Raw genomic sequence first — 24,283 nt, forward strand, 5'->3', positions numbered from 1 at the left:
AAAAGACACATAAAAAATTTCCTTTGAAAAACACCTTATCATAAAGTGCTATTTCCCTCTGGTAAAAAGGTGCCATATGAAAACTGGCCTGGCTACACACCTTTTATTCTAAATATTCATCATGGAAATGCTCTATTTGAAAATCTAAAAAGAAACCCAAATCAGCTTCAATATTACTAGTTGATACCAGTTTGTAACCACTGAAAAGATGTCTTTCCTACTGATCCCGTATGGAAAAACCTGTAGTCCAATATCCTAGTGGTTATGGGAATTCCCAAAAGGACAAGATTAGTACCAAAAGAAATTCCCTCCTTATATGTATTTTCAACTGTTTTTTGTCCTATTCATAAAATAGTTCTAAGGATACTCTTCATGAACTAGAGTGGTTCCAGCAATAAGTCTCTCTTTATCCTATCTGACCCAACTGGCAGTGTTGGCACGTGTTTGTGTTCCTTAAAAGCATGAAGGCAGAGAACCTACCTCCCAGTGTTTGGCAGAGTGCTCTGGATACCATAGGCATCTCATTAGCTTCCCAGGAGCTAAACATTAGTAAATGTGATCATCAGAGGAAAATTACAAACCTGGCTAAATGGTTCCAGCCACCTGCTGCTTTGAGGAAGGCATTGTGCTTATCAAAAAGAGACAAATTCAATTTTCTTTTAGGACAAAGCAGCATTTAAGGACACAAGGTGTTGCTTCAGTTGTTACCTGTCCATGCATGATCTTCACTGAGCATAATACTGCTCTGACTAGTCACAGCTGCTCAGGACATTGCAGGGGAAGACCTCTACACAAAGCAGGACATGAGTGCTTTCCTGCAAGTCCCTTCCCATTCCCAGTCACATGGCAAGTTGCTGTTGAGGAAAGATCATGGACCTGAGATACAGAATGTTACCAGTGTGGAGACAGAGGACACCTTGCTATGTAGAAGCAACTCATACATGTTATCTGGTGTTAAGGAGCTGAAGAGAGCTGAGCAAAGGAGAGGTTGAGAGATAGTCTTGTAACTACCCAGAATAATAGTCCAGAATTGCCAAATGCCCTTTGCCATAGTCCTCTACAGTGCTGTGATTTATTACCTGGCATGGCTAACGTACCAGGATGGGGTGGTGATGGAGAATAGATGCTACCAAGCAGGCAATGCCAGCTCCACATCTTCTAAGAGTACTCCTGTGTAAAAATTCCCACATGCATTTACTCAGGGGCACAAAGAGGGGACTGGGAAGCCAATTCTAACTGCACTTCCTAAAATGGAGAACTCTGCTATTTTCAGGAGATAATTGTTCTGTGAGATAAACAAGACATATTTCCCTGATTGTTCCTGTCTTGACAAATGTAGCTCTTCTTGGAATAAAAAGGGTTCTACCAGATCATTAAACCACATAGTTGTCTCAACTTGCTTTAATTAAGGATTGCAGTATTGCTTTTTTTATTGCTTAAATAAAAAACAGTTACAGCTCTGCTCTCTGCAGCTTGTTTTTATTCTATTTCTCCAGCAGAGAAGTTCTTTCTGTGAAAACTCAGCAAAGGAGAGTAAGAAAGAGTGAACAGTTCATCTGCTTTCAATGAAAGAAATTAAATGTGATTTTAAACAAGAAACCTCTAAGAACTTTTTCCTCATTTCTGATTCCACTTTTATCAGGAGAAGCACATACTAGAATTATCAGCCATAAGTACAATGGGAACAAGAAGTTTGGATGATGAACAAGGAATGGATGTAGGAGCACAGCTGGCACCTTCTTTGAGGTCACACTGCTCCCTCAGAGACGTGCTGTGAAGGACATACAAGCATGTAGTATCTACAGAGCTGCCCCTGTGATGAGCTGTCCATCTGTTCAATGTACCAACAGATAATCTGGACTGATTAAACCACAAAGATCTCATGTTGTGAAATGTCTAATTTTTCCTTTGTTGTTCCAAGCGTAGTTTGACCTTCTTGTGCCTACCAGAGATGTTTAAATTGTAACAGACCTGCTACTGGACCTGTGGTGCAGAACAACTTCATGAATTGAGTCAAAAGCTCTTGCACATAGGGTGTTATGATAAATTAGTAATGCCTATTCTGGATCACTGGCTTTCTCTAAATGCCATTATGTTCACTGCAGCCTCGGTGGATTCAGCTTTCACTGAACAGCAAATGATGACGTGGTAAGACTAGTCGTTTGCTACTTTGATGAAGAGAGATATTTGTGGAATGATTCCATTATGGCTTTTCCCCAGAATCTCTTGGAAATCACATCTTGCAGAGGTGAAATTCACATAATAACTGCATTGAAACAAAAGCTCTTCAACTACAACAAGTAGTATTTATTTCTTAACAACTTATATGTTTCTTTGTCAACCGTAGTTGCAAGTTCATATAATATTCAGTGAGTGCTTCTCTGCCTCCTGAACTGTTTTAGGTCAGCCATTTAGCACACCCTTCACATGAATGTCATGTTACTCTTGCTACATTAAACAGCTGACAAATTGTTACAAATTTTTGAAATATTTATACTTCTCATATTGAGACTAGGTATATTACAGTGATGTGTGGTCATTCCAAGATGTCAGATCACAACAAAACCATCTCTTCTTCAGGATCATCTGTAATGCCTATTTGTAGCAGAAAGCAGCAGAAGGATAACCATGATAATGAGTAGTCTTACAGTCTGAGGAAACAAAGTTAGTCAAAACCCTGAAGGAGAAGAGCTGCCTCTAACAAAATATCAGAGCAATCAAGACGATAGAGGGAGGTGGTGTTACTGGTAGCTGTGAATTCAACAGAGAGAAGCTATGCTTCTTTGATTAAACAATTTAATGTTCAAAGGAGGTTCAGTTAATAACTGAAATACTCCCATTTAAGTCAACAGGAAAATAGGGGGAGATTGGTAAATACATCAAAAATGTCTGGTTGATTACAGACCCAGAAGCAGGTTAAGTGCTTGATTTAAGTATTAAACAGAAAAATATTGTATCCAGCTGTCAGCTGTTTAAGAAAAAAATATTTTAAAGGCTTTTGTAAACAATATATAAATTCACAATCAAAAAATACTAACCAAGAGTAGAAATTGCTGGGATAGTGAGAGCAAAGCACATTCAAACTCCCCAAGTTTCAAAGTGTATAGTTGTCCAACACAAGGATTGGGGAACTTCTTGTTTACCTACATGTGAGGAATATGCATTTGCAATTGAGAAACAAAAAAAGCAACAGTTTTAAGGATCACTTTGTGGTGTTTCACAGCTCACCAGGAGGCCAAGCACCACAGGCTGGCTGGCAGTAGTTGAAAGCACGGGTCCTTTGGACAGTCAATCTAAGCAAAACTGCCCCGCCCTAGACTTTACCCTGGATAAGAATATCCTCTGGTGGATATTCTGGTAATTTATGTTGTGGGGAACGGTCAGATTCCAGAAGTCATGAGCCAATGTCTCAGACTTTGGTGTTAAACACCATAGGCTGTGTTCAGGTATCTATAGTTTCATATGAAGTTTCATTCAGGGAACGAGGAGCATTCCTTGCTGTAAGATGGAAAACAAAGAGATGTTTGAAGCTAGCCCTCTTTTTTTCTTCTACAAAGCTAATCCTTTTTACTGAACTCTTAATACAGACAGTCAAAAATTTTAAACAGCAGAGTAAATGTTTAAGAAACAAGCACTCAGAAGACATAATATCCTATGGAGAGATATTTTGGCAGCATGCTGTGACATAGCACGAGTTTTGCTACAGTAGGAATTTAGCAAAAGCCTAATTACATCTACTCCAAGACTGGGTACCCAGTGAAATTCTCTGTGGGTACAAGGAAATTATATCCCTACCAGACAGAAAGCAATTTTCTCTAATCTGAAAATAACAATGTGAAAAGAGGGTCAGCAAAGAAAAGAGACACAAAAGAACAGTCAGAGTCTGATTAGAGAGGGGAAGGAAGCAAAATTGGTACAACATGGCATAAAGTACAGATCCCTGCTTGTGTGCTCATCAGATGGAAAATTGTCTTCAACTTTAGCAATTAGTAAGACTCTTTAGTTTTCACTGTAAAAGAGTCATGATACTCCACAACCACCAGCAAGGGGTTGCATTGACAGAGGTTGATAAAACACTATTAAATTAATAAATTGAACCCTCCAGCAAAAAGGGATATGCAATTAAAGACTGCATACCAGAAAACTCATGGGCTGTCTTCAAGCTATGCTAGCATTTGAAGGAAGTGTGAAGCACCATTATATTCCTACAGCAATTAATCAATACACTCCATTTCCCCTCGGGGGAAACAGAGCTGCCCTTAATTCTCTATTTCCATATTCAGTAAGAATGAGGGTAAATACCCCAGGAGCTTATTACTATCCCATCCCATCCTTCCCCAGCCCTCTGTCAAAAGTAAGAGCAATGAGATTCAACACAGAAGTTCCCCGTGGTTGGGTTTCTGAAATGGCAGCTGGGTAGTGGCAGTGTCCAGGCTGGATGGAAAGCCTGAACCAAGGCTATTTCACATCCCAGAGAAGTCTGCAATAAGATAGATGTAGCACAGTGGTAGTCACATTGCTGACAAGGGGTGTCACAAATATGAAAATGCATTAAATAAGCAGCCACAGAGGAAGATGTTTCAGCATCTGCTACAAAAATATGAAAGTGGATCTCCACTCATGACCACAGACTACCTTTATTCTTCAGAAAAGAATTCAATTGCAGAGCAAAAAACATGAAGATAATCACTTGCTTTGGGCCTCGAACAAAACCCCTTTGATACAGCAAACTCAAAATGTAATATTTAACAGTTTGGTGCTGTTTGAATAACTTTATCTGAAAGAATCAGGATAATTTCAGTCATTCAGAGATCTATTTTTCTTAATTTGTGGCCACCTGCACAACTTGCTGTCTTTTAATGGGTTGCATCTTCATCTGGATCTTAGTGAATGACTCACTTCTGTTTGATGCATTCACTTTGCATCTCTTAACTTCTGAAAACATGTATTTAATGAAGCTGTTTGTAATACTTCAGATCTGTTTATTTTAAAATGCAGCCCAACCTACAAATCATATATTCCTGAAGATTAAAAAAATTTGAACTATAGGAATGGTGAATGCTGTCATGTGAAATCCAGAAATTTTGCACTGTCAAACAGGACTGCTGAACATAGGAAGCAATTTGAGGATTCTTCCCTCAAGCTATCCCCGTGTGATTAAGCTGGTGTAAGAGTGGCTAAGAGAATGAGTCATGTTATTTCATGGCATGCTTTACAAAACACATCTGTGTTGTGTGACTGTGGATCAGAAATAACCTGCATTTTACTATAGCAGCATTCATGGAGTTGCAGTCAGGATCCAAGAGTGTTCAGGGAAGAAAATGTGATTACAACGCCTGTGCTGCCAGGGCACTCAGCACAATTAGGAGATAAGAGATGGTACTGTACCACCCCCTGTCTGGGTGGCCAGCTTCTCAACACCAGGCACTGGCTTTTGGGCACTGAACTACAGCTATTTGAACAGGTTCTTGGCTCAACACACGTAGCATTTCCTCTGAAGACTGAGGGCTCCTTATGGGACCTTGAATCAAAACACTTCAAACAGTAGCAAAATTGAATGACCAGACCCTAGGGGGCTAATGGTACACATAGCCACAGAAAATGTTTGCTTCACCATTTTACTGCCATGTAGTTCCAATCTAAGATGGATATTATCTTTAAACCCTTGAATTAAATAAATCCAAAATCTAAATGAACCTTTTTCTCTTTAGCATTCCTCTTGGTCCTCAGATTTTACCTCTAGTACCTTTTCAGCTTTTACATCCTTCAAAACTGGAGAAATTTTAACACTCAAAGCAGTTCTCTGTGCTCAGATTAGCAGTAAAAGGAATTTACATGGGTAAGATATATTGAAAACCATTTACTTGTTTTTATTGTTCAGGAGACACTGAAGAAATCCTGAAATTTGACCCACCCAAATAGTTTAAATATTCACTGCTCTCATGACCTTTTGCAGTTGTTTTTTTATCAAGAGGATTATCAGTTACAATTCATGGACTGGTGAGGAGTAAGAATTCCTTATATTTCTTTGAAACTGCACAAACTGCTTGAATGAGATTTTAGATCCACTGTCATTTCTGCTGCAGAGCATGGTTTTTATAGTATCACTTTGGAATGATCCCTGAAGGGTTTATAATACAAACTATTTAACATAACTTTTTAACTTTACAAACTATTTAACTTCAACTCAGAAAGCAAAAAAAATCCCAACCAACACAGAGTCCTGGGATATAATGCAAACTGCACATCATCCTTTCAGGCACATTTTCATCAGGTCAGCTCTTCTCATCTTATTCATCAAACCCTTTGTGTAGGAGTCACAGCACTACATAAACATTAAAATCCTTAGCTATTGGGAAATGGCAGTTCCAACATGTCTTATGCTAGCAGTTTTCTTGGAAGCAGCAGTTTCTTACAGCACAGTTGGAACTGCATTTGAAATACCTTTGCCTCTCCCAACATCAGGGGAAGAGTACATCTTTATGTACAAGCCAAAATAAGCATAATCTTGTTCAATCATCTTTCATTTTTCCGATCACTGTAGGAAGAATTATTGGAACTATTTAGAACTCAGTAGAGTTCCAATGGAAGCTGCTCCTGAGTTTACCCAGTTCTTAGTGGCTATTACTAACATGCAGCATTTGCCAAGAAGCAACAGGATTTTATTTCTGTGGTTTTGCAAGTGTTTTGGTGAGGGCAGTAAGCCAAGAGAGAAAATGGTGCTTCCAGCACAGAGTGATCCTATTTCAAACTTAGTAATTGCTGTTAGATAGGCTTCTAGAAAACTCTGTTTTATCACTCCTAGTGTAAGTTTCAGCCCTGGAAAGTTGGTAAACCTAACATTTGAAATACACTATTACAACTTAAATATCCAAGAATAGTAAGTAAATGGTAGATAGGTCCTTTTCAAACCACATCCTTATCTACAGAATTACAGTTATGAAGACTGGTTATGTTTCTTTACAATCATATTGCTCTCTAGAAGCTGATCTTTTAAACTGTTTATGCCATATGTTCACAGCCACTCAGTGAGTTCAGAATAATGTAGGGGAGCTACCCTAAGGACAGGAAAAGCTGGATCTGTTTCTTCTTATATAGCAAGGCAATTCAGCCTAATTTGTAATGTCTTCATCAACAAGAAATGCTTCTGATAATGAAGCTGGTAGAGTTATATACTCCACACACTAATCTAAGTGTGATGCAAAACATCACATAATTAGCAATCTAACATCTGGAGCTACAGTTGGCATTCCAACTCCAGACAGGCTCAGTACTGTGCATCTCTCCAAGAAACACCAGGCACAGTTACAAGAGGCATTGTTCTGTGCTGGGAAAGCGATGTTTCATGATCCCAGTATTGAACCTGACAGCTAAGCACAAAATCAGAGCATGCAATCAAATCAATCTCCTCTTAGTATTAAACACCTGAATTGATTCATTATCTTCTCACTGACAATAGATACTATCTACTCCTATGTGGATGTGGCATGCCATCTTTTTTTTGCCAGTGGCTTAACCACTTCCCTTGTTTTAACCAGTTTCCTCTACCACTGTATGACATCCTCTCTGATTTTTTGCAGTCCTCACTGTCTTTCCTCCCTCAGTCTCATCCTTTCTTTACCAAGGTCCCTTTTGTGGTCTTGCTCAGCTCTGGATCTAAATAGAGCAGAGTTGACAATTTCTTCCACAAGTTGGACAGTGGAATGAGAAAGCAATTAGAACACTAGCACCTGCCTATTGTGTTAGGAACCCCTCCCTTGACTTCAAGATGTTTTGCTCCATTAGCACTAGAAATAGAACACAAGAAAAAACTCTTGGTGCCAATTCCTGCTGGACTGAAAACTCTGAACTGTCAAGAATTGGTTCAATAGATAAAATAATTCCCTTTGAACTCGCCAAGCAGTCAAGCAGCTACAAAGTGAAATTCCACTAAAATTTCAGTACATGTTTCAGCCTCCCTTAACACACAATTGCCATGAGTTTGAAAAAACGTTTACTTAGAAATGAGCACATCAACAGCAGCATCTTTCTTTTGCTGATGACCCAAGTAACACTCAACTGCTTTTCAGACTTCAACCTGCATGCTATGAATTTTTTAGGAGCTGCATCCTCTTTTATAACAAAAGTCAGCTGACTGATAAAGACTTTTCAGAGCTGTTTTCTGCAGCTTCTTGAAATCTTGCAGGAGTGCCAAGGGATCTCCTGCTGACAAGTTGAGAAACAGTGCTCTAAGTAATTGTTCTGCAGTTTTGTAGCTTGTTTAGAAATAAAGACTCTACTAGAGGAAAAGTACAGCACTGTCACACAGTGGTGAGACATGGGAACAGGTTGTCCACAAAAGATGTGGACGCCTCATCCACGAAGCTGGATTCATTCCAAGGCTAGGCTGGATGGGGCTCTGAGCAACCTGGGACAGTGGGAAGTGTCCTTGCTCATGGCAGGGGAAGGTTCATGATCTTTAAGCTCCCTTCCAACCCAAAGCATTCCATGATTACTGTAGATACTCAAGCTTCCTCTAACCCTTGGGTGCTGTGTACTACTGATGGGCTTCAGATCCTAAGCACGGACATTTGTTGTGAATTTGGTCTAACAAGGCGCACCTACAAGCAGTGCTCATCAACTCACTGCTGTACTTTGTCTCAGCTGAATGGAGTATGTTTGCATTGTACTGCAACTGCAGGACACCTCAGATGAAATGTGTGGGTGGTAAGTTACAAAAGTTCATGTTAGACAGACAATTTAGATTACCTAGCGAAGTGTTCTTGTGTGATATATATACTCCAGAACTAGACAGTACACAAATGTCTTATCTACGTAGCTGTACAGTTGCACTGGCTTTTTAATTCCTGTGAGAGAATGAACCCATGTGTCATGCTGTGGTCAGACAGAAGTGGCTACCACACCCCTTTGGCATGGCAGTGGTGTGTGTGCAGTCCTACTGCTCAGCAGAACACACTGGAGGGAACTGCTCACACTCAGGAACAGGAACAGATTGCTTTGGCTAGGTTTAACAAAAAAGCATTGAAACTGTTCATGGTATACACAGTACCATAAACATGCATTACACTTCTTACCATATTACACTTCTGCCATCTTTTGGCATTGATGAGCTTCAGCAGATTTTGAGGAACCAGATAAGCTACAAGCAGGTTCATGTCTAAGGCCCGGTGTTCTGAATATGCAGCTGTAACAACAGCTAACTAAAGACCAGAAAAGCAGAAAGGTATGGCCCAAGACTAAAAAGAAATTAAAGAAAGTAATTTTTTACCTGAAAATCAAGATGAAATATATTGCTATCAAGTATTTTCAAGAAAGAGTTCTCTATTTTTACCTTGAAATACACATTTTTATTCCCGAATCTTTAGCATTATGGTCACTTTGCTGGAAATGAAATGTCAACCAAGTAAACAGTTCACATTTTCAAAACAAGCACTTACCAGAATTTGATAAACCTGGCAACTTTGTCATAATGCTTTTACTTTGTAGTCTCTCTAATAAATTACCCTGTACCATACACCCTCCATTCTCTTTTCTTCAAACACAAGTGATGTTCGTATGTTGGATTTTACCAAATTCACATGCTCAAAGATATTATCCTTAAAAAACTTGATCAAGTCGCACAGCGACATAGAAATTTTGAAAATAGTAACAAAATTGTTGTCATCCTTGTACCATCCTATTATGTCAACAACCTCTCTGAAAATCATTAAGGATGGAGGGCCAAATGCAGCTCTTGGCCAAGCTTAGATCAATTCCATTGACTTTAAAAGGAATGCACCTGTCCTGTGAGGTTACTTTTAAGCAAAAGCTGCCTCAGGTTAATGGAAATTAAGCTGTCATCTATTATAGATTTTCAAAAGGGACAATTTATCCTTTATCATTGGGCAAAAATGAATTTTCCAAAGTATTAATGAATTTTTGTCTCATCCATGCTTTGAAGTTTTGATACCATTCTAATAGCTTTTTTCTCCTTTGAATCTTTTCTTGTAAGCTCAGTTTTTTTTCTTTCTCTAGAATAGCAGGAAGCTCTTTCCAGTCTCTAATAAAGATAAATGGAGCCCCCATGGTTTTTAATAATTGCAGTGGAGCACTGTGGTACATTGATGAATTTCCGCAATCACCCGGTGTCATTACATCTTCTATAACGGGCAGAGATCCATATGAACAAGCCTCATAAATTCTGTAACATTCTGTATTTATTCCCACCGGGCACAATGTCAAATCACTCTGCAGCAAGGCATCTTGATAGTTTTTGAAACTTTCATTTGTTTCTTGAGGCTGCCACCTAGGAAGGTAAAAGGGGTGAAAATTAGTATTTTTCTCACAGGTACCACAATGAAAAAATAGAGATACGCTTTAATTTCTATTATTTATAGAACTGAAAAAGCTATCAGTGTAAAAATTTTATATTACACACAGTCAATTGACTTTTACTTTTTAGTCTTCACTGCTTTTAAAAGTCTTCTAAAAATGTATTGAAAATGTCACTGTTAAAAATAGATTGTAATATGTGGCCCTTTTCAGAAATTAATACTTAGAAGTGTAAGAAACAAATTGAAACACCACTTCAAATCTTCTGCATGACTTGGATGATGCATACATCAATTTACTTCACAGCACACTTTAGAAACAGACAAAAAGGGAGACAATGGACTTTTTAATGACTTTTTTTGGCCTCAGAAGAGGCTTGCTCTTCAAAAGCTAGGACACACAGCAATTTGTTTAACCTGAATTCATCTATTTGAAGTGTCTCAGTATGTCTGGGAGATAAGACTTTGTGTCACAGATACAGTCCATCTCCTGAGACTCTTCATCAGGGCAGCTAAGGTCTAACTGAGCACCACTGTGCCTGCCATCCAGCATTTTAGAGGTGATGCTTTTCAAAGTTAAGAAACAGAATCAGAATCCTACTCTCGTTAGTCAAAAACAACTGTGCTGTACAGATTAAATCCACTATCATGTGGAACACAACAAAATATGGCTGTCTTCCTTCCTCTAGAAAGACATTAAACTCCACAAAATACAGGAGAAGTGTTTCTTCTCATAATCAAATATTTGTAAGAAATGGTCTTTGATAGTTTTATATATATATGTAGGAGATTTTTCTATACTAGATTTAAAAATGTGCCTTATGTAAAATATAACAGGAAGGCAGTTAGGTTATGATGACCTAAACAAAGAGTCTCTGCAATATCCCAACTAATTACCTTACAATTACCCTACAGGACTGATTACCTTCATTTGTACTATTTTTTAACACTCAATAAAAGATTGGTAATAATGAACCAGACAAAAACCTCAATCTTTTCATGAAGTATATTAAAGTCTTACTGTTCTCTGGCTGCAATCCAGCAAAGTTTGTCAAGCCCATCCTGTTTCAGAATTTCAATTAGGGTTTCTCTAGAAGAATTCTTATAAACTGTTCCTAAGAAATTACATAGATATGATCTTGGATCATGTAGCATTGACCAGCTGGGTTCCACAACCGGAAAATTTCTGTAGCTGTAAAAACAATGTGTAAGTTAGACAACTATTATCAAAGGAAAACATTTTGCAGCATTTATTTTTCAGTGCATCATATTTTAAGACTAAACCCACCTACTTGTTGCCAATCCCTATCTATACAGACCGACCCACAAGTAAACCAATTCAAGTCCTCTCCTAAAATTATGTCTTCATTCCCTTTGCCCCCATCAGTCCCTTCGCAAAGTTTCCAGAATACTTACATCTTCTTTCAACATCAGAAATATTACATGTACGTATTACAGAATGTCCTAACATGCTTTACCAAAGAAGCTGTTCTTGATGCAACCTCAAGTTCTGACTGAAATGGCCAGTTTAATGCTAACAGTGGCACATAAGCCTCACCTACCTTGATCTCTGGATGTGCTTATCTACTGAAAATACCACTGGTAACCTCTCAGTGCAAAATCTCACCTTGACCTGAGTGAATTTCAATATTCTTATCTTTTGGCTCCTCAATAACTTGTTGTACATTATTTGATGGGGCAGTCCTTCCCTCATTCTCCTACTGCATGATGAATGTTAATTCACTTAGTTTCTAATAACCATTTGTCCCTTCATGATAAATATTTTTGCATCATTCTACATCTTCATTTTCTCTCTTTATTTGGAAAATCTGGCATATTTTAATGCCTTTAACCCCATTTTTTTACAGCCATTTTATGCAAAGGCCAGGAACCCCATTTTTATACCAAATTTATCTTTCTCCAGCCAGCTCTGCACCCTAGCTTATTGCTTTAAGTGCTGTTGCTTTCTCTTAACTGCCACCTTAATCTCTGTATCTCAAAAATCAACATCTTTCCACTCAGGAACTTACAGTGCCATCAATTCTTTGACAGCATCAAGAGTCCAAATTTTGTGTATTTCAGAGACACTGTGAACAAATTCAAATTGTATACAAAAAAAGCTCTATACAGTTTTCCAGCTTGTTGAGCCAACTGGATCAATACAGGATATTGAATTCAAATTCAACACAAGATATGAAAATAATCCTGTATTCCTTTCAGCTTCTATTACCCTGGTAAGTAGCTAAACCACTATAAACTCTGCTAATATGAAGTAATATATCTATATGAAGTAGTATATCTAGCTGAAACTTTATTTAGTCCACATAAGTAGTCTGAGCTCTTGAGCACAACAAAAATGGATTTTTTTAAACAAGCAGTTAAGCCAGCTTACACTGCTGTGATACTGGAGTATAACAACTCCAAACAGAAGTCTTTTGAGCCATAATGGAGGTTAAAAAAAGTACTCCTTCCTTTCCTGAACTAATAGTACCTGCCACTAATAAAAGGTTATTTAGTTACATAAACATCTTTTGAATCTCCATGTAACTGGAACATATTACATCAGCAGTTATGATAAACCTCAAGAGCGAATCTACTGAAGAATGAATAAACAGAAAACTTTAGGAGACACAGGTTAATTTTCCTAAAGTCTCCTAAACACGAGTATTCTTTTCCTGTTATCATTTTTATTGCTAAATGCAACTTTCAAAGACTCCAATGCCTGATTTAGAAATTGACTGATAGGATTGTGTTCTGCAATTTACTTATTACAATTGTTTTGGGCATCAGCAGTAACACTCAGTCATATTTTCCATACCTCATGCACAACAATTAATTAATCAATTGCAACTCCTTTCTATGGCACTTACGTAGCTACTCCTAAAGGCCACTGGAAAATATCTTCTTCATTTACAAAGGCATAGTCATATGTAACAAAGAGCAGATTTACAAAGCCCCCGTTTCGTTTCAGGTATGGCTGAATCCAGGCGTTGTTGCACTGCTCGCTCCCGAGCAGCAGCACTGCCACGTGCTGGATTTTGCGGGTCTCCATCAGTGTCTGTGCGTAGTGCAGCCACTGCGTGGCGTAGGCGATCTTCGCCGGCTCCCTCCCGTTCAGCACCAGCACCACATGCTCCGCTTCCACCGAGAAGTAGCCGGGAACTACAGATGGGCCGGTGAGAAAGCTGGGAAAAACCAAAATACAACACTAAATAAAGCTAGACTCTGTAAGACAAATTATTGACTTCAATCTTCTAGCTAGTCTTTCTACACAATAACGGAGTATGTACTCCATTATTTTTTCTTTGATAAACTAAATGCAATATACTGCAAAATTACTGTGCAACTATAACCACTTCTGTTGATAGTATCTACTGCTTAGCACAGGAGTAAAGCTGCTTTCATTTTTATTCAGGAAAAAGGTGATTGACTTCAATAAGGTATTTTGTCAATAAATCAGAACTAATACCATACTCAGACCTCAAAATGTGTGTAAATCACCTTTCAAAAAAGGGTGCACCTTGATGTCCACTAAAGGTTAAACATTTTCTTAAGTCCAGTAATAACCAATGAATGCTGTGTTAGAACAAGAGAGAGTCCTTCCCAAAACTTGAAGACTACACTAAATCTGGTATCATTAAGAGTGATAGCTTGTCTTGCTTAGCTCTTTTCTCAGTATTTTGATTAAGTTTCTACTGAGTAGAATCGATAACACAAGAAATATCTGAATGTAAACTTAGGTTAGTTGTATGACCCAGGTCAAACTTGAGGCTCTGATATAAAGTAGTAAACGTAAACATTTTAGTTATAAAATAGCATTTCTAAATCTTGCACAATGTATTTAATGGAAGAATTTCAGTCACATAGCAAAATCATTTAATCTTTAATCGTTTGCAAGTTATCTGACAAAAGCCATTTACAAACTGCAATGAAATAAATCAGTATTTGCCAGTTCCTGCTCTTCAGTTACCTGGTGTGTTAGATTATTGACTGAGTGCGAAGAGGTAGCAGTTACACAGCTTGGGAAAAAGGACAGAAAACAGTATCTTTTTTTCTAGGAGCCAGTTAAGTGCTAGTTTTCTAGGTCTGCTGCATTGCTAGTTTTTCAGCTACCAGCAAAACTTAATTTAGAATCAGCATGACTTTTAACTCATTAAGTGCTGAGACTAACAGCTAGTTTTAGCTCAAATATACTTACTGAGGAAAAACCACCCTCACCACAAAAGCTGTAGAAACTATTCCAGTGAGGTTATGTCAAACAAACTGACCTTAGACAAGTATATTTTAAACCCACTTTAAGCCAACATGCTGTTGGCTTGGTGTGAGTGATGTATTTTGGAGCAGAGATTTGTAAGACTCATGACTTGGAATCAAGACTTCTAATACATTAAATGTTAAGTCACATCAAGACTTAAATCCAAAGTTTAACAGACAATGAGAACGGAATCACTGGAATTCCTAAGAGAGGATATCTTGAGTTTTGAAATGCCTAAAATAGGGACTAAGTATGTACAGGTCCAGTGATCACCTTGAAAAGAGGTTTCAGGAAAAAGGGTTTTTTCTATGACACAGCACTTGAACAGCTTTACGGCAATAACAAGATATACAGGTTAGGAAGCAATGACCTGTGTGTAAGAATACATGAAGTTGAATGGTATAAAATTACAGGGGAGGGGGAGGAAAGTAACATGGTGCAAGTCTCATAAATCCCATACTTTAATAATTAAACCACCATGCTAGAGTTGTACTATTAACTCCCAATCAGAACTCAGTTGGGATTGGGAAACAGAACAGAGATTACAGAAACTGCAAAATTAAGGGAATCATCCCAACAGTACTAACTATGCATATGAAGGCTAGATCAAAGATAATATGGAAAGGTTACATTTTTTGGACTAAATACATGACTTGCTTTCTACAAAGCCCTTATTTTTCCTTACTAGTCATAGACAGTCATACAAAAAGATGCTGTTTTAGATTGGGTCCTACAGTGCTCATTCTGAAGGGGTTAGCCATTCTGTAACAGCAATGATTAAATTTAACACTTGCAGCAGGAGAAATCATAATAAATACATCCAGCACAGAGATAATCCATATGCAATAAAGGAATTACAGAAAAATGAAAGAAAAAACAAGAAAAGAACTTGAAAAGGAGCAGTCCAAATCACAAGAAACTTTCAAGGAGCTTGTAGACTGTTCAAAAACACTGTATAAGAAGCCTAGACATGCTGTGTGCTTCAATCCAAAAAGTAAACAACACAGAACCTCCCCCCCCAGCCCCATATGGCTTAACAGGAAAGTACGGGAGATTCCCACACCTACCTTATTTGCTTCAGCAAGAAATAAAAAGTTGAAGATCAGAAATAGTATATCAAATGGAGGATTTGAACCTGGATAGCATTCACTTGAGAGTTTTGAAGGAACACAGAATTGCGGAACTGCTGGCAGAGGCATGCAGCTGTCACTATGAAAAAACACCATGCTTGCTAAGTGGTTCACTGTATTTACACCATATGTACAAAAACAACTTGACAGGACTCTGGAGAACAGTCAGTATTAATTCCCTCTCTGGAAGAATCTGTAATAAGCAGTAAGATCACTGATCTTATCAATAGGTAAGGTAAGAACAATAGGTAAGATCACTGATTACATATAAGGATAAGCACTGCTCGAAATGAGTTACCCTGTTTCACTGGTCTGATGAAGATCTATGAGCATGTCAATAAGAACACAGATAAAGAGGAACCAGTGGATGTAGTGTTTTTGGATTTTCAAAGAGCTTCACTACTGGGTTTTAGTAAAACTAAATTTCTAGAAACTATCCCAGGTGGAATCCTTTGATAGATAGAAACCTCTCCTGGTTGACTGAGGCAATGCAGCACTGAATGTTTATAAAATAGAGAGGGTGTGACTTAGTGGAATAGAAATTTAGGAAAGCTCTTACCAAATAAAGAGGTAAGAAGTTTGGCACTCTGTGCTATACAACATCTTCCTAGATGACAGAAGAGAAGGGTATGAATTGCTTCAAGCCAGAGAAAGTGTTAAATCCTGCTCTCTTGCTTTTTGTATGAATGGGCCAAGATGTTACTAAAATCCGCAGCTATGAAGTTCCTTCTCCCCTCCTGTTTTTAAATAAAAAAATCTGCATTTTATGCAGAGGCTGATACTTTATGTATTTTTTGGCAATTTCTTTGGTGAAAACATGAACCCATCAACATCTATAATAGAGATGCGTATTCTCCATCAAAAAAAAAAATATATATATATATATATATACACAAAATGGACTTAATCATGCAACTGTGTTCAAGTGATATTTTGGCATTTTTCTGTCTTTAAATTTGGTATTCTTTAAAAACATTCACCAGAGGTCTATTTTTTAACAATCATTAGACTTACCACAGAAAACTGCAGAGCAGCACATATTCTCCAAATATGTCACCTCAGCTAGCTCCCTCTAGCCTCATCTAGTAATCAAATGGAGATAATTTACCTCAGCCAGGCAGTAAACAATTCTAGAAAATCTTATAACCAGTGAGAAACCAAAATCACATAATTCTTCTCCACAACATTTCCAAATAGAGTAAAAAGTAGCTATTTCAGAAGCCTAGTTGTTAAAATAACAGTTATATCGCATATGTTCTATACTTTGCACAACAAGTTTCTACTAGTCTGTCAAAAGTCAACCTTTGCTATGTTGGTACTAAACTTAAGCTTTGTATTTTAATAGGGCCTAGCATCCAAGTTGAAATTAAAATAGGGACTTGATTATCCCTGGCTCATCTAAACATAACAAGAAGGTATTTAAATGCAAGTATAGAAGTCTTTCTTTGAAAGATGCATATCCTAAGGAAACATGTGAGGTTATTAATCATCTGAAACAGGCACACTAGAAAGAAAATAACCATAATCAGTCAAGTGGCAGACTCATTAAGCAGAGCAAATTGTTTTCACGTTATAAATGTGAAAAGCAAGAGCTTGAAGAAATTCGCATGTCAATACCAGGAAGATAACTTATCATGGCAGACTCTGGAAACAACAAAGTCTTTTGCCACTAAGACTGCACTGGTTTAATATTCAAAGAAAGAGCTGTATCCTTTCTCTGTATTTGTGGACTGAAAGCTCTATTGCTCTGTCAAGGAGACTACCAAGATGCAGTAGCATCATTCATAGTTGATTCTCTCAACTTGTAGGATCATCTTTTACTTGAAGACAAGGAATACAGCTTTTTCTGTTGAAGAGTATATAAATTCATCTATTTCTTCTGAAAAGACTCTATAGCCTTTACCATGCTCACTGTTAGACACTTTGATAAACAATTCAAAATAATTTTTAGAAGTTTTGTGATCACTTAAAACCTCCTTTCAATTCACAATCACAGGCGTATATGGATGCTAAATCTGAACCACAGTGCCTGTACAAATTACAGGCTGCATAGCTTTCTCAAGTCCAGCCTGGGAAGTTTTAAGGAGGAATCAAAACAATCCTCAGGGACACAAAACAGCCTTGCAGGTGTTGTTTTCTATTCCTTGTTTTCCTTGCAGGAGAAAGTCAGGGGGTGGTGAACCCCACTGACCAATGATGGTGATGTGGTGATTTACTGACCAATAAGAGTTTCCTTTCTGTACTTTCCACGAACTAATCTATATAACAAGCCTAGAGCAATAAACTAGAAGATTTCTCCTGTTCTGACTCCCCTGAGAGTCCGTGTTGTTCTTTCCCGCCGTTCCCAATTAGAACGACAGGTGTACTTCAAACACTACCTTCAAATATTTCAACTAGAACCACATCTTGTGCAAGGGAAAAAGAGCCTTTTAAAGCAACACATGTTTCAGAAGTTAAACTCCCTTAACTTTGTAATTTATTTATTAAAAGAAAACTTTTTTAACAGGCCAGTCCTGGTGCAAGGGACTGAATGTTGCAGGAGACCTACTTCTGCAGACTGGCTAACTGGCCAAATAGAAAAAAAATCCTTCAGCTTCCACTGTATCTTCACAGAAAGCATTAAAACTGTATTACATAGGGACACAGAGAAAAGCTCTATATTATTCACTGAATAATATAAAATATTTTACAACAGTCTTAAAACATACATGATCACAGATCAAACACCACTGTTAAAGCAAACAGTGCTTTAAGTGAAATCTTCCCTTCCATACAAAATTTTTGTTTGCAAATCAAGTAGGTAACCACAAGCTAGGTCTCACAGATAGCCTTTGTTATAAAAAGAAACAAATTATGGTTTTGACACATTCCTATTTATGAATGAATGAGCCAAGTCCCTTTTCCCTGAATACAGCAGAAACCAAATAGCAGGAGACATCTTCCTGCCTCACATATGCATGCCTGACTTCATCAGCTATGAGCCCCCAAGCCCAACTGTTCTTGGGGTTGTATCCTGACCCTGCCACGGAGGTTTCTTGGCTGTTCTTTCTCTCAGCATTGTTAAGTTTTTCCGTATTTTTTTTAATAACACAAGCCATCATAAAGCAGATTAAATTGCTCCCTAGTTTTCTATTTTTTAACAGTGACATGTTTGGTCTAGAATTGGTTAGATTTATCAAGCATGTGTTTCCATGTAGAAATGGTAATTTTCAATGAGAAGCTGTGTGCATATTCCATAGTTATCAAAACATTACAAAATTAAAGTATTTGCCACTGTATTAAAATAACCACAACTCTGAGATAGGCAAAATAATGCTTGAGCAGTGCATTATTTAATTTAACTTTCCAATGAATTATTTGTTAAAGTTTACACAATTGAAATCAACATCATGAACAATACCTGAAGTATGTTTTTCCTGCTTTTTGGCTTCCTTCTCTCCACTGTGCAGTCACATCAGCTGGCTCAAGGTGCCCCCCAAAAATATGTTGCCAAAGGTAAAGACCTATGTAAATGAAGACATGTTGAAGAATTTGAATGTACAGATCTTGCCTACTCTACACTCCAAAAAAAAATTATTTCTGGAAAACGAAAAAGCATCACAACATAAGAACTTGGGGAAAAAAATGTTAGAGCTTCTTGCATAATATGACTTGGAATTAGTAAAGATGATTTTTTTCCACATCAGCATTTAAAAAGATTCTTTGGCTGACAAAGTATCAGCAGATGAAGATATACACTACTGCTTCTGTTAGCAACTCTTCCCAGCACACATACCACTAAAAATGAGCAAATATTACCTGGCATTTTAAGGACAAGCATACTTCTCTTAAGCTTTTGTGAAATGCACCTATTTTTATGATGGTAATATACCAGGTAATATACCTATGTGCTCTACAATGCTACATGAAAGTTTAACTGTAAACCCAGCATTTACAAAAAACCCAAAGTAAGAAGAGTGATGTCATCAGCAGCAGCTGAAGAGCTTGAGAAGACCTTGGCTCTCAGTTTGTATAGAGGGGAAACTCAGTATCTTCCACAACAGAAGAATTTCCAAGTTCATCAGTGGCAGTAGTACTACAGTACACTGCAATACAGAAAATGCTTTATTTCTCACTGTGTGATGCTTTATTTCACGAAGTGTAAATTTGACAAAAATAATCTGGTTAGGCAAGTAAGAAGCCTCTCCTTGCATCATACTGGAAACTAGACTGGATTTAAAAAGTAACTGTGTTTCTTTGCCAACTGAGACATTCTCCTTGACAGATGCAGAAAAAAAGCCTGGAAAGGAACTGATACAAAGAAACTGGAGTTCAACTTCTTATATTGCTATGAATTTGAGTAACAGCTAGGATTTCCTTAATAGCCCTCATGTACCAATATGCATATTATTGAATCATATACGTAAATTTTAATCATCAGGAAAGAGAGAAAGTGTTATACCAGAATGGTTAAATAACCAGTAGACATGGACTACATCTGCTTACCAATTGCTGCTTTGCCCCAGATCTGTACTCTAAGATTGGTCTGTTCTAGGTGAGACCTCGCATATTTTATCATTTTAAGATTAGCTTCATATCTCTGCTGAGAAGCAGCCAGCTCGTTTTTCTCATCCGCATCCCATGGATTCCACTCTTCATTTCCCAAGGCAACATGATCTGTGAAACCTAAAAGCGTGATTTACATTAAAAAAAAATAAATAAATAAAATTCACAGCTTTAGGAAGACCAACGAATTTCCTCAAATTCGTAATTTCACGCTGCACCTGACAACCATCCTTCAGCCCTGGGCAGGGAACACCACCATGGCTACCACCACCATGGCTACCATCACCACCACATCCACCGCCGCCCTCTGTCCGCCACCGGGCCGCACGGTGCCACCACGGCCCCCCTGCGGGAACGGCCTGAGGCGCCTGGCGCCGGCCCCGCTCTCCCTCCGAGGCCGCCGCCCGGCGCCGCCCGTCGGGCCGGGCCGGCCCCGCACCAACCCCGCCGCCACTGCCCCGCCGGCCGCGGCCAGGCCGGCCAGGGCGGCTCGGAGCGGCCCCGCCGCCGCGCTCACCTCGAGGGCCGCGGCGGTCCCGGTGCGAGCGAGGGGCGGCCGGGCGGCGCGGCCGCAAGAACACGGTGTAGGCCGCGTAGAGGGAGAAGAGGCCGTACGCGACGATCAGGGCGGAGCAGAGCCGCCTGCGAGCGGCCCGCATCCCGCCCGGCGTGGGCGGAAGGCCCGGCGGGCGGTGCCGGGAGGCGGGGGCGGGAGCAGACTCCGCCCGCCGGCCTGGGCCGTGCTCGCCGCCGAGGAGGCTCCGAGCCGTCGGTGTCATGGCATTGCCCGGCCGCAGCTTCCCGAGTGCTGCCGGCGCAGCTGTAACCAGGCTGAAAACTGATAGATGAACAGCACAGTCAGATTATGGGAATTTTATTATAACGGGGAAAGCTTGCGTAGATCAGTCACTCACGTTCCAGAGAAAAATAGAATGACTATCCACGAGTCCTTAAGGCTAGGCGCTACAGCTTCTGTAAAGCCTCTACCTTTAGACATGGTGTTCGTCTACAGCCTCTGCCTGCAGACAAACACCGTGACCCTAATTGTAGCCAAAAGCACAGTGACCTTCACCTACCCAAAGGAGAAAGTCTAGAAAAGTATAGATTGTAATGCACTGCATGACCCATGGCCTCCTCTGGGTCTGCGTGGGTTTTTTCTTGATCAATTTTTTACCCTTATGAACACTAAACCTTGCTCTGACCTTGAACTAAAATTGGTTGAATGGACCACTCCTTGTTTCCAACAGAAATGTAACTTGTCTTAGAAGGTCTTCTGAAATAGGCTTACAGTCATCTTACCAAATCCTTAATCTAATTTAACTGCTTATACACTTGCTGAACTGTAAGTCTAGCCTGATGACCCTGGTGACCCCAGTGGCAGCAATCACAGAATGGTTGGAGTGGGAAGGAGACCTTCTAAATCATTGAGTCCCAACACCCCCCGCCACAGGCAGGGACACTTCCTACTAGACCCAGTTTCTCAAAGCCCAGGGTCACTTCCAAGAATGGGACATTCACTACTTCTTTGTCTTACCACACTCATAATGAAATGTGTCATGTCACTACTAGCCCTGCTAAAAAGTTTTTCTCTCTCTTTTAAGCTCCTTTTATTTACTGAAACTCTACCCTTTCAAACCCTACATATAATGCAGATAACACTTGTCAATATTACTGGTAATCTGTTGCAAAATTTCACATCAATACACTTATTTCTGTTAGGCATCATGGCCACATTGCTTTGGCTAGAGTGATTTATAACTTTAGGAAAGTGCATCTCATAAATGGTTTCAAAATGAAGACTTCTCTTGTCTTTCTAGCTTAGTACATCTGTGTGAATGCTCAATGAAGTGGTGCAGTCACAGACTTTGGAAAGACCAGCAACATGATATCTGTAGAGATCAATATTAAAATATTATCAGTTTTAACTGCAGTATGTTTTCTAGACTATATCAGTAACTGTATCTGTGTGCTGAGTTGCTAAAATTTAAGGAAAATCTTTGTACAAATACTTTAAAACAGAATATGATAATGAAAATATGATAAACATAGAACCAAAGGGAAATAAGATGGTAGTAAAAATTAATTACAAAGGGCAAAGAAGAATGAAAAATGTTTAATCATTTGGAAACACAGGCTGCCTATTGCACAACTTCACTGCTTTGGATGATGGTTAGAGACTTCTCCTTCCCACACAGATGCAGTTTATTTCTTACAAAAATGACATTTCTTTTTTGAAAAGAAAAGGTCAAGAAGGATTAATTTGAGAGGAGTTTGGATTATAGACCATCTCAAAAATAGTGTCTGAAAAGTCTCCATTTGATTGTGTGCATTTCAGTAAGAAATGAAAAAGTGAATGTGATTTGGAATAGCAGTGATTATTGCTGAGCAGGTCCTTCACAATACTGATGATAATGTAGTCTTATTTATAGCTAAGAAGAAAAGTGAGGTAAACAGGCAATATAAATCAAATTCTTAGAACAACTGTATTAGATGGCAATGCCTGATCATTTGGAAGAAATCCAGAACTGAAAATGTGTGAGAAAGAAGAGCATATACTTTCAAACATAGCTTCTTAATCTTATATTTCCTACCCTTACTAACTCACTGTACATTTTGCAAGCTGCATTGGCTTATTTCATGGGCAAAACATGATGTAAAAAGCTATACATTATGTAAAAAATAATATTAATTTTATAAAATTTTGTATTCTTTACCAGACAGTTCAGGACAGACTCAAATAAATGGTTTTCCTGAAACACAAACTCAAATCACATAGAAACTAGGGGGGATTAAGAATGTAATGTTAAGAATGTACTAGGGGAAGTGTGTGTATGTGTGAGGGGCTGGACTTAACAAAATGCCTACATGAGTTAAGATCTTGGAGTAGGAGCTTTGTCTAGGGAGTAAAACTTACAGAAACATTAAATTGGAAGAACACCTTGGTATTCCCTTGGGACCATGGTATTCCCTGAAATAATGGAAAAACGTGGAGCAGGTACCAAATTTAGGAAATGCCTGAATTTCATGTGTAGTGCCTGTAGGGGCCTGCAAAACCCAACAAGTACTCCTTCCTAGCACTCTATAACAAATTTCTGATTTGCTGTAGAAGACCAAAAGCCAAATGTTATGTCACAAGAAGGGAGGAGAGATCAAAAGGATCAGTGACGTCTTGGACCTCTGTCAAAGACAAGATCATTATGTGTCTAGATGGCAGTAAGCGGCAGACATGCCCTGCAGCGTAGGAGAGGGTGAAAAGTCCAACAGCCACAGCTAATGAGACTTGGAAAAAACCTAAACCCAGATCTGATAAACCAGGAAGCTTAGATTCTTTCCTAGCTCTGATGGCTTGCTGTATGATCTTCTGGCAGATTATCTTGTCTCATGGGGCTCCAACTGACCCCTTGTAAAATTTATTGGGCTGTTTGGAATCCTAGCTGATATAAAATAGTTGAAGTTTTCTTTGAATGGAAGTTACTCAATAAAGACAGAAAGAGTTCTAACAAAAAAGGAAAGCCTATTTAATAATAATGACTTTGAGCAGTAAACAATTAACCTTTACAAGGCATCATACATTAGGAGACAGTTTAAAAATGTATCATCAGGTTCAATAACTGTTTAGGAGGAGGAAAAAATAAACAAGAACACAGAAGTGTCAAGTACCTTCAACAAATGTCTATTCTGTTCACAAATTCATTACAACAAATGAAAATTAACCTGGAGTTTCAAAATTAAGACTGAGAGCAGCTGAAAGCCTAATTAAAATACATTCTGCTGTACATCAGGTAGTTTGAGTAAGCAACTAAGTACATTTTTTTTCTTGTGAAAAGTATTATTTTTCTGTACATATGATAAAAGCAGATGTTCCTGATACTTGTTTTACTACTCATGACTGCTTACAGTAAATTATTCTTTGGTCTCCATTTTTCCCAACAAAATTATTGCAGAATTGCAGTTACTGCAGAACTGTCTTATTTTGGTTTCTGCTCATTGACTATTGGGTTAGAATTGCAGATGTCACTGGGAAGTTTTAAAAAAAGCTGTAT

General features: G+C 38.6%; 1 protein-coding gene across 1 annotated transcript; it reads right to left on the reverse strand.

Annotated features, from left to right (window-relative positions):
- Nucleotides 1–8,249: 8,249 nt before the first annotated feature.
- RXYLT1 (ribitol xylosyltransferase 1) lies at nt 8,250–20,916 on the reverse strand. Its single transcript, XM_005519315.2, has 6 exons — nt 20,758–20,916; nt 20,181–20,360; nt 19,096–19,198; nt 13,181–13,495; nt 11,332–11,502; nt 8,250–10,285 (listed from the first exon to the last, which is right to left on the reverse strand). Exons 1-6 carry the CDS (start codon nt 20,897–20,899, stop codon nt 9,868–9,870), a joined length of 1,329 nt encoding a protein of 442 aa, XP_005519372.2. The 5' UTR covers nt 20,900–20,916; the 3' UTR covers nt 8,250–9,867.
- Between the last annotated feature and the right edge of the window lie 3,367 nt (nt 20,917–24,283).

Source organism: Pseudopodoces humilis, chromosome 5 (genome assembly GCF_049639895.1).
Source record: "Pseudopodoces humilis isolate 2021_Gansu_Grassland_sample_001 chromosome 5, ASM4963989v1, whole genome shotgun sequence".
Lineage (NCBI taxonomy): Eukaryota > Metazoa > Chordata > Aves > Passeriformes > Paridae > Pseudopodoces > Pseudopodoces humilis.

What these genes read in the sequence shown, in the direction of transcription:
- RXYLT1 (XM_005519315.2), bottom strand. Translation starts at nt 20,899, where the DNA reads ATGCGGGCCGCTCGCAGGCGGCTCTGCTCCGCCCTGATCGTCGCGTAC. An exon ending in CTGGGGCAAAGCAGCAATTG is followed by an intron (nt 19,199 to 20,180) that starts GTAAGCAGATGT and finishes TCATTTACATAG; the next exon opens with GTCTTTACCTTTGGCAACAT. An exon ending in TGGATTGCAGCCAGAGAACA is followed by an intron (nt 10,286 to 11,331) that starts GTAAGACTTTAA and finishes TTACCTTCCTAG; the next exon opens with GTGGCAGCCTCAAGAAACAA.